This window comes from Gambusia affinis, linkage group LG05 (genome assembly GCF_019740435.1).
Source record: "Gambusia affinis linkage group LG05, SWU_Gaff_1.0, whole genome shotgun sequence".
Taxonomy (NCBI): domain Eukaryota; kingdom Metazoa; phylum Chordata; class Actinopteri; order Cyprinodontiformes; family Poeciliidae; genus Gambusia; species Gambusia affinis.
In genome coordinates, this window is record NC_057872.1 from 178,706 (window position 1) to 189,395 (window position 10,690).

The 10,690-nt window shown below is 37.1% G+C and overlaps 1 protein-coding gene across 4 annotated transcripts; it reads right to left on the reverse strand.

Moving 5' to 3' along the window:
- Positions 1–259: 259 nt before the first annotated feature.
- Positions 260–10,456, reverse strand: preb (prolactin regulatory element binding). Of its 4 annotated transcripts, XM_044116194.1 has the most exons (11): positions 10,209–10,371; positions 10,053–10,131; positions 8,440–8,606; positions 7,524–7,719; positions 3,334–3,569; positions 2,725–2,805; positions 2,516–2,643; positions 2,275–2,448; positions 1,241–1,313; positions 1,006–1,165; positions 260–917 (listed from the first exon to the last, which is right to left on the reverse strand). In XM_044116194.1, the coding sequence occupies exons 3-11, from the start codon at positions 8,572–8,574 to the stop codon at positions 829–831; spliced, it is 1,272 nt and encodes a 423-aa protein (XP_043972129.1). In that variant the 5' UTR covers positions 8,575–8,606; positions 10,053–10,131; positions 10,209–10,371; the 3' UTR covers positions 260–828. The 4 variants fall into 4 exon arrangements, with proteins under 4 accessions (XP_043972129.1, XP_043972128.1, XP_043972127.1 ...); XM_044116193.1 differs by lacking the exon at positions 10,053–10,131 and having other exon boundaries at positions 10,323–10,456; XM_044116192.1 differs by lacking the exon at positions 10,053–10,131 and having other exon boundaries at positions 10,344–10,441.
- Positions 10,457–10,690: the final 234 nt, after the last annotated feature.

Below are 10,690 nucleotides of genomic sequence, written 5' to 3' on the forward strand. Positions count from 1 at the left end.
GCCTGATAAAGAATGCAGGTTCAGTTCTGGTCCTCTTCTTCAGATCCAGTGCAGTACAGCGCTCTAAAAGCCAACATATGTTTGAAGACAATTTCCCAACCACTGGTCAGTCTAAGTTTCTAGGTCTTACCCATTTCATTTTCCCAATCTTGTGGTCAACATTGCACACAAATCTCTTGTGAATCAAACCAATTACTGAAGATGTGAAAAATACTACAAGAGACAGGAGGATTGGAAGAACTATATAGAAATAACTTTGTGCCTCTGATTCTTTTATTTAATCTTTTAAAAAATTAAAAATTAAAATAAAACACCAATATGGGGATGACTGAAACACATATGATTGTATATCAACATATGTGTTTGATACAATCAATAATGTTTTAAATAAAACTGTCTGTGGTCACATCAACTTAATTCAAATCTGCTATTTTCAGTACATACTAATTATTCAAAGACACAGTATATTTACAACTAAACCTTAAAGTTATTACTTAATTTCTAAGTTGGTCCATCTAATAAATATATTTCTCCTCTCAAAATCAAAATTGCTACTATAATGGAAAATATTCGAAAAGTGTCTATTGTGTGTGTGTTCCTACAAAGATGTGGAAATAATTCCTTTACATTTTGTACAAATTCTACATTTTCATGAACCCATTCATAAAGCCTGTTTCTCAAAGAGTGAAGTGAATCTGAAGTGTATTCAGAGAACAAAACAATTACTTAATATACAGTTGCTTGGGTTTGAATCCTTATTGAAAACTGTTAAACCAGTAGTTGCTAATGCTGATAATTAATTTATTAATCACAGATAATATGCATCATTTAGAGCAACACTGGAAAAAGGTACTGCAAAATTAAGAGCACTCCCACGATGATGAGCCCACAGAAGAAAAGCCAGGGAGGGATAGGCCCTAAGATAAATGGAAAAAAATTAACAGCGAAAAATTAGAAGCTCAGAGATATGCATTTTAAATGAAAAAATTAAAATGCCAGACTCACTTTCTTTGGTGACAGTATGTACTTGACATCGACTATCCACAGCTACACTCAGCAATGCTGCTTTGTTGTTCCCTTTGATATTTTGGCCTTTCATCAAGTTGGGCAGAAAGACTACATCTGTCACAACAATGCCATGTGACTCATGAACATAGTACAGCTTCTGCAAAAATTGACATACAAATAAACTTTTATGCATACACTTTATATGTTAAGGTTAGTGTGATGTTTATGTTACCTGTAGAGAAAAAGCAATGTGAACTGCTACTGATCCAGTTACTGTTCCAAGGCCAAGAAACCTCCCAGAGTCACTGTTACAGATAAGTCAAAGATTACATTTTCCATCTGCCATCCTGAAATGCTTGACTGATCTACTTTCTATATGTACACACAAACACACACACATATGTGTGTGTGTGTGGGGAGGGGGGGGGTTGTTTGTGCTGTTATCATGGAAGAATATTGCAATGATAAGATAATTTATATTGTTATTTCCACCCTGTGTTTTCTACTGTGAAGTATTTATTTTTCATTTAACTTAACCAATTTTGATTATTCTTTCTTCAAAATCGCTGAATTTTTGCAGTTCTCTTGCCTCATGGCAGGGGGCGCTCATGATCTCAGACATTGTGACTCCGCGTCTACAGAGTAAGAGACAGCGAGCTAGCCATACAGTAAAGGGAAGCTAAACACAAGTCTACGTGTAGCTTAGCTGATACAGAGAGAGAGAGAAAAGGTGGTTTGAGTTGTACTTCAACGGGTTTTCCCTTTACTGTGCAGCACAGCACTAAATTAATAATAAATATATTTCCAAATTTCATTGAGTTAACGGAATTATTCTACCATGGCAGCGCGTCTATAGATGGCATGTGTGAAAGTATAGTCTTTTTGCCCTTCAATTTTGTCCGCATGCGCAAACCTTCCGTATGTAAACAATAACATGGAGGGGGTCTTATAATTTGGACTAAGTCAGTGCCTCACCAGCCATGAACATATATATATATATATATATATATATATATATATATATATATATATATATATATATATATATATATATATATATATATATATATATATATATATATATATATATATATATATATATATATATATATATATATATATATATATATACACACACACACACACACACACACACACACATACATGATGCCAGTAACATAAACACATCAGAAATAATTATAGTACAACTTTTCTTTTTTTCCAAAAAATGCAATGTTCATCTTCTGCTTCTCCTGGTTCAATTACCTCACAGCCAGACAGGAGATAACTTCAGTACCACAGGGAGATGTTAACATTGGAAGTAAGATCTTGCCGTCCCACTTGGTGATAAAGCACGGAGGAGGTTTTTTGTCTCGTTTATGAGGGATTTGCACTGTGTAAAGCCTTATGGCATCTTTCTCATCTTCACCATTTCCAAACCTAAGACACAAAAACAACTTAGATGAACCTTTAAAAGAGAAGAAACCCTTCTTCCTTATTATCATACCTGCAGGCCATATATCGATAGGTCTTTTCAGCAATTTGAGGCATGGTTTCAAGCCAGTTCAAACTTGTAACCAGCTGGTTGTCACTCCACACATTGCAGACAAAGTCTCGTCCCACAGTCACAAGATGCTGCAAGAGGAAACATGAAACATAAAATGAATGAACATTTATTTTGAACATTCATTGCATTCGTTTTAATTGATAGTTCACCTTGCTTATTGTACTAATATCCAAGTCTTCAATCTCCTTTTCGTGTGCTTTAAAGTCAAACTTTTTCTCAAGGGATGGAAACTTTAAAAAAAATCCAAAGGGACAAGGTCAAAACAAAAACACACCACTCAGGCATCTACAAGGTTTATACAGAAACCTGCTAAACATATTTAATGTTTATTATTATTTACATTATTAATACCATTGTTAGTAAATGCATAACTATTAAATATTTTTTGTTGTGTCAGCAAAATAAACTTGAAGAATATTTTTTGTTTGTTTTATTCTTTATCTAAATAGTTTGAATTTGTCACTATTGCTAGATTGGACAATAAATAAATAGAGATAAGCTGTTGTCAGATTTTCCAATGTTTTATAGGATTCCTTGACCTAAAAGGCAAGTTTTCAAAATGTTGTTCTGGGCTAAATTAAGAGAAAAGCTGGAAGATGAAAAAAAAATATGCTGGATATTAATGTAGCATGTTAAATGTTATTCTTTGAAAAACCAAAAGATTTTTTTCGTTTCTGATTACCTAGATTCCAAAACATAAAAATGTCAGCTGGCTAATGTGGGGATATTTTCCCATTTAAAAACAGATCAAAGTTTACCTCCCAAACTCTGATGTATCCATCGGTGCCTCCGGTCAGCAGAAGTTTCATGTCAGGACTGAACCTAACAACTTTCTGAAGAGGGTCATGTGGGTTTAAGTCTGACAGCACTTCAGCTATATTGGTCACTGTGATCTGAACCGTCTCATTCCTAGTATCAGTAGAACGGTTCTCAAGATTATCTTTGCCAGCTTTCCCACATCTTCGTCTGGCATTGCTAAGTTCAGGGGTGTTACCTATAGCAGAAATAACACTCTTAACAGCATAACACAGAAAACACAATATGATGATTTGAAAATTTTGCAATGCTTGCAATCTGGTGGAGTAATATATACTATACAGCCACAGCAGATTACATACATATATGTACATACACACACACTCACTGCCATTTTATTAGGTATACCTTTCCAGCTGCTTATTAAAGCAAATGTTAAATCAGCCAATCAGGTGGCAGCAATTAAGACATGTAGTCATGGCCAAAACAATCTGCTGCAGTTCAAACTGAGCATCAGAACGAAGAAGAAAGGTGACTTAAGTGACTTTGAACCTGGCATGGTTGATGGTGCCAGTCGGGTAGGTCTGAGTATTTCAGAAACTGCTGATGTACGGGGATTTTCACACATCATCTCTAGGGTTTACAGAGAATAGGCAGAAAAAGAGAAAATATCCAGTGAGTAGCAGTTCTGTGGGCACAAATGCCTTGTTGATGCCAGAGGTCAGACTGGTTTGAGCTGATAGAACAGCAACAATAAATCAAATAATCAAATAACCTAAGGTAGGCAGAAGAGCATCTCTGAACTCACAACATGGTGACCCTTGAGCCAGACGAGCTACAGCAGCAGAAAACCACACCAGGTGCCTCTACTGTCAGCTAAGAACAGGAAACTGAGGCTACAATTCACACAGACTCACCAAAATTGGACAATAGAGGATTGGAAAAAAGTTGCCTGTTCTGATGAGTCTTGATTTCTGCTGTGACATTCAGATGGTAGGGTCAGAATTTGGCGTCAACAGCATGGATCCATCCTGCCTTGTATCAACGGTTCAGGCTGCTGGTGGTGGTGCAGTGGTGTGGGGGATATTTTCTTGGCACACTTTGGGTCCATTAGTACCAATTGAACATCGTATCAACACCACAGTCTACCTGAGTAATAATCTCCAACTGGTTTCTTGAACACAACAATGAGTTCACTGAACTCAAATGACCTCCACAGTCACCAGATCTCAATCCAGTAGAGAACCTTTGGGATGTGGTGGAACGGGAAAATTTGTATCATGGATGTACAGCTGACAAATCTGCAGCAACTGTGTGATGCTGTCATCTCAATATGGACCAGACTCTCTGAGGAATATTTCTAGTACTTTGCTGAATCTCTGCCATGAAGGATGCTGAAGGCAAAAGCAGGTCCAACCCGGTACTAGGAAGGTGTACTTAATAAAGTTGCTAGTGAGTGGATATATATTTATGAGAAATTGTTTTGGGTTTATTTCAACTGCAATGGACACAGAGTTGGAAAAGAGAGAAAAAGTGGGGAAATACTTAAAGGGAAAGAAGGAGTTAGAAGTAGTGGAGGGAAATTAGAAAAGAGAGCATACAAGTCAACCTGGAGCCTTGGCTAACGGCCCAGCAAACGAACAAATGAACCCACATCAGTGCAACGGTAGCCCAGAGACACCAGGCCAGTTCCCTTGGTGTTTTTGTAATATAACTATTATTCAGTTTAACGGGTTTGCATTTACTTTAGAACACATTCATTGATCGTTGTGTATTTGTATAAAGTTGTGCATTTTCTTTGCATGAATCAATATTCTTAGCATAAACATGGATCCTGAAAATGTGCTAATTAAAACGGAGCCCGTAAGGGGACATGGAAAAAAAGCAAGTAACCCTAACCCTAACCCGAGAAACTTATTTCTCTTGATTTCGAGTAACTTTCTCTAACCGTCTCTAACCCTATCTTGGGTGAAAAGGGTTTTCTCACTTGCCTATTAAGGTTATAGCCAAAGACTGTGACTCCAAATGACAGTTCAGAATCACCTCCCACAGACACACAGTACAGGTACCGTATAATATGCATTTTCTGAATCCTTAAAGTCTGTTAAATATATTAGTTGTCAACTTTTGTGTCCCTGATGTCCCTGAATACCACTGGAATAAAAAAGTACTTTAGACAAAAAGTGTGGAAAAATGTGTATTATTTTTGGTTTAACAAATTCTAGTGACCTCTGTGTTGGTAAATAGACTCAAAATCTGACTTAAAAGAAAACAAAGAGTGTCCCCTTTAAGATGATACCAAACACCTATTATAGAACTTTACCAAGTACCCATATGATGAGCTTAAACCAGGAATACACTAGTCTCAAAAAACAGGATTTGTCCAAAGGGGTTGTTAACTTCATGAGCTGATATGACTCAGCTACTATTTTGGGAAGACTATCATTCCAAAATATTAACTATAGGCTAGAGGTGTGCCGATCGATCGGCTGATTTCCGTGAAAAAGTGCATGATTGATGATTCCCGATCACTGTGTCTTGTTGCTGATCTCTAAATCAATCGCCTGCGTGTGCAGCTTAGTTCCTCTTTCCTTCACACAGCGCAAGTGCGCGGCAACAAATCCTGCTGTGTGGAACTATAACGCTCTGAGTAAATAGGGAAGTTTGCGTGTTGCGGTGGAAAATTACCTCGGGGGTGAAGCACATCAAAATGCATCAACACAAAGAATCTACCATCACATGGCATTTAAAAAACAAACACTTGACGGAGTTTTTCTATATCGAGGCTCACTGCAGGAAAAAAGGACATCCAGAGTGGCCAGACAGCAGGTAAAGCAGCGCACAGCTACCAACACTCACCCGGATTAGCATGACGGTCAGAAAGCTAAACAAATAACCCAAAAAAATAATTCAAGTTTAAGGGCTGGCGGTGTAAGACGCTGGTTCTGCTCTCGCTCTTGGACCGCCACTACATGCTACAGGTAGTAATATTTCACAGATGGAGAGCCGCTCAACCTCCACCAGACAGTGAACTCTCACACAAAGCATCTGCTTAAAGCTGCAGCATGTAACTTAATAGATTTCTGATATGTATTAAAATATGTCTATGTCTAAATTAGATGAATTTATTGACAGATATGTCATCATTTTGCCAGAAAACATAGTATCATTTATACCTAAATTGAAAAATTAACATCCATTCCAGGCGATCAGCAAAGATCGTTGGCAGAGATCGGCTTCAAGGATGAACTGTATCAGAATCGGCAGCAAAAAACCTGATCGGAGCATCCCTACTAGAGACATGTATCCTTTCAAAAAACATATGGACAGACTTTGCCATCCAAAGATGGACCAAAAAATGGTCTGGCATGTGGAAAAAGAAGGGGTGGCAGTTTGATCATCTACGTAACCTACGTAACCCTGGCTATGTCACAGTCAAGACAGAGTGTGTTGCCCTGATCTGGAGCTGATAGCTGTCAGCCTGCATCCCTACCATCTTCTGCGAGAGTTCAGTCACATGATCTCCATTTGTGTTTACTTTCTTCTGAGGGCGGAGCCAGCTGCTCTCTGTCAAAGGACACAACGTGTCACAACACCCGGAGGCCCTCATAATAATATCTAGAGATTTTAATCATGTTACCCTGAATTTCACTCTGGCTACTTTTCACCAGGTTGTCAACTGTCCCACCAGGAAAAACAGGATAATTGATTTACTATGCACCAATGTAAAGGATGCATGTAAGGCTGTTGCCCTTCCTCCACTGAGTCTTTTAAAATAAGTAGGTCCATTTATGAGTGAAATACAGTAGCACTGTTTGTTTCATTTCAATAATAATGTTGCTAAAGTCTTAGCTTTTACTGAACCACATTTGAGTTAAGGTTAAAATTATTTCAGGTTTCACACTAAAGACTCTGGCTAACTTTCAATCAGATTACAAACCATTATATATGGTGACTTATAATCTTTGAGCCCTGATAGCAGATGTGTGGTTTATTAAAGACTAATTAAGGAAAGCAACACACACACAAAAAAACATCAAAAACAACCAAAAGTAAATTAAGAAAAAAATTTTGCATCACAATCAAAAGTTTAAATGGTAATTTCACCTCTGACCCCAAATGGGAAAGATAACAATCCTTTAGTTCAAAGTATGTTTTAACTCTTTTTAAAACAGAAAGGTGTAAACCATACCATCTTTATGCGTAGCATTTTCTTCTTTCTGCTGGCAGAGTTTAAACTTCATGAGGCTGCATGTGCCATCCTGTCCAGCAGCAATCACACCATCACCAACAGCCATGTTTATAGTGGCGCGTGTGTCCGTATCATGAGAGTGAAGAAGACTGGAGCTGTACTGATTTTTTCCAACCATCTTCACATCCAGGAAATGCTGAAAGACAAGTTTGTTACTGATGAAATCAAATTTGCATTCTGTCATTAGGTGTCTGCGCAAATTTTCACCACAATATTAAAAAGTTATATTAAAATTAATGACAATTCCTTTACTAGAAATAAAACTAGAGGTTCGTACAATCAAAATGTACAAATAAAACAGACTGAACTTATAGTCCTTGCCCGGATGCGGATCACCGGGCCCCTACTCTGGAGCCAGGCCTGGAGGTGGGGCACTATGGCAAGTGCCTTGTAGCCGGGCTTTTACCCATGAAGCCCAGCTGGGCTCAGCCCAAAGAGGAGACATGGGTCCTCATGGGTCCTTATGGGTGCCCCATGTGAGCCCCTCCCATGTGGGAGTAAGGACCTGGGAGTAAGGACAGGTCCTTACTGTTGTTTGTGCTTACGGGCAGAACGACAGTTCAGATTTCCCAGCCTTCTTGGAGTCCTTAGAGCGGGTAGTGGAGAGAGCCCCAATAAAACCATGAACAAGTCTACGGGTGTTTTGAGTTAGACATTCTGATAGTATGAATTCTAAGCTTTCTAGTGAAAGAAAACATATGGATATCAAAAAATGTTCTTTACTAGTGTTCCAGTAAAGCACAATCCTTTGGTAAGCGAACTGTAGCGTCGGATGGGAAATTAACAGTTGTTTACAAGCAGTACATCGCGGCCCACACTTTGAGAAAGACTGATCTAAACGATCATCAGTACTTACTACAGCATTTTTTATTCCTGTCTTTGAGGGACCCCCTCCTCCAGCTGTTATCACAAGCCCTGTAGTGGAATCCACTTTGATGGTGTACAGTGGAAATGGAGCTCTATACAGATCCAGCACCTTCTTCTTCCCCATAGTTTATCATAGACGTTCTTATTTCACCACACCTGTTGAAAACAAAGCATTAAGCTTTTCTGGTTATGCATACAGTGATACAAATAAACACAAGATAGTTGTCACAACATTTCAAGACTGCTGTGATACAAAGACAGAAACTGTGCCAGTTTGGTATTAGTGGAAAATTTCTTTGAAAGAACAGGAGGTTTTCTAGCTAATTGCAAAAAATAAGATTAAGTAATATGATAAAAGTTCATTTATTTGAGCAAAACCAACCAGTAGGGGACACTTTAGCTATCATATAGAAATAAATACATAATTAAAGAGTTATTTTTTACTATTATTTAAACACTGAGCAGAAATGTTATAATTAAAACTACTGGAAGTTTTAATTAAAATTTTAAGCAGGATCAAAACTTTAAAACTGCTTAGAGTTTTGATCCAGTGATTCTATTTGCCTGTCAACTTGCTGTTAAACGACTAAAATAAATTCTGTTTCAACATATTTTTTTACAGCATAAACAAGACTTTGGTCCATGCAAATGGATTCAGCAGCAATTCTGTACAATTCTTTTTTGCTTTGGTACATTTGCTTAGTTGTTAACTACAGTAGTTTATGTGTTTGCATACAAAGTATGAAAACATAAAGCTTAAGTTCAACAATGTATTGTTTTTTGGGCCACACCAGCTAATATTACAAACGCCTAAATCAGCCAAACCAACCACATCAAATTTTGGGGTTAACATTTATCCATTGACACACCTGAAAATAACACCCAACATAAAAATCACTACATGCAGCCCAATGAAATCTGTCAGCAAAATAAAAAGCATGAAGAAAGAAAACTGACGCCAGTGTGACTGCATTTTGACTTCAGGCTGATTACACCTTTTCTACGAATACATTTTTAAAGCAAAATTAAAACAGGTTTCAGAGTATAAAACAAATATTATACAGTTGATTTAAATTATACACTTAGAAAAACCTATAAATACACTGAACATATTTTGATAAAAATAAAAAACCAACCTAACACTGCGAAATATTACAAATTGAGGTCAGGGACGGACAAAGAACAATAAACAAAAACAGAGTTAAAGGAGAGGCCTGAACAAGTAACAAGCAAGGGTGCTTACAGGCAGGTATTTTACGTGGCGAAACATATTCACTGTAATTATAAAAATATATCTCCTATAAATAAAAACGATGTACCGGGGGTCTCTGAGTTTACGCTTTAATGCTCATTTTGTATGGAAAAGATGGCGGACAAACTGATCCAATAAGCACTTCCATTTCGTACCTAGAATAACATTTCTCACTCACATATTTAAACCCTGGTGTATTAATTTATTTTTTTGTTGGCAATAAGAATGCGTAAACATTGGATAGAAGTTAATTCATTACTGTAATTGCACATTGTCCGAAAACTTATTATTACACTCCTCCTAATTGTAATGGCTCTACTTTCCAAACAGAATAGCAACATGACGCCTACCCTTTATGTGTAGCATCATTAACGCTACAGGATCGGAGTCTGTCACAAACTCGTCAGTCTGTATCACTGGTATGTCTGTCTGGAATAGCAGTAATATATCAGAATTACAACTTTCTGCACGGTACCCCTCTTGTCACGAAATCTTAAGTTCCCTACCTTTGCAGTATTTCCAGTTTATCTTGAGTAACGTTTTGTTAAAAACCTTTGCAATAAACCGAACGAATTCATTTTTGAATAATTAATAATAAAAGAGTGTACTTTGATACATACAAGCTACAATTTCCAACCTACACGTCAACAAGAACTTCTTCCTTCTTCTTCTTCTTCTTCTTCTACTCCTTCTTCTTTAGATTTTAACGGCAGCTTGCATCCATTATTGTTGCATTACTGCCATCTATTGGATCCTAATATCTATACCTCAAATTCTCATAATAATCCTAGTATTTTTTTTAAAAACGAAAGATCTTTTTTTTTCCCCTCAATACTATTTAACTGATCAACCACATTCACAAATTTCAATTCCCTATTAAAACCTAATTCTGTTTTTAATAATCTTCTTTGATCTGCATATTTTCTACAACTAATAAAAAACATGTTCCATTGTTTCTACAGCATCACACCAACTACATAAACCAGTA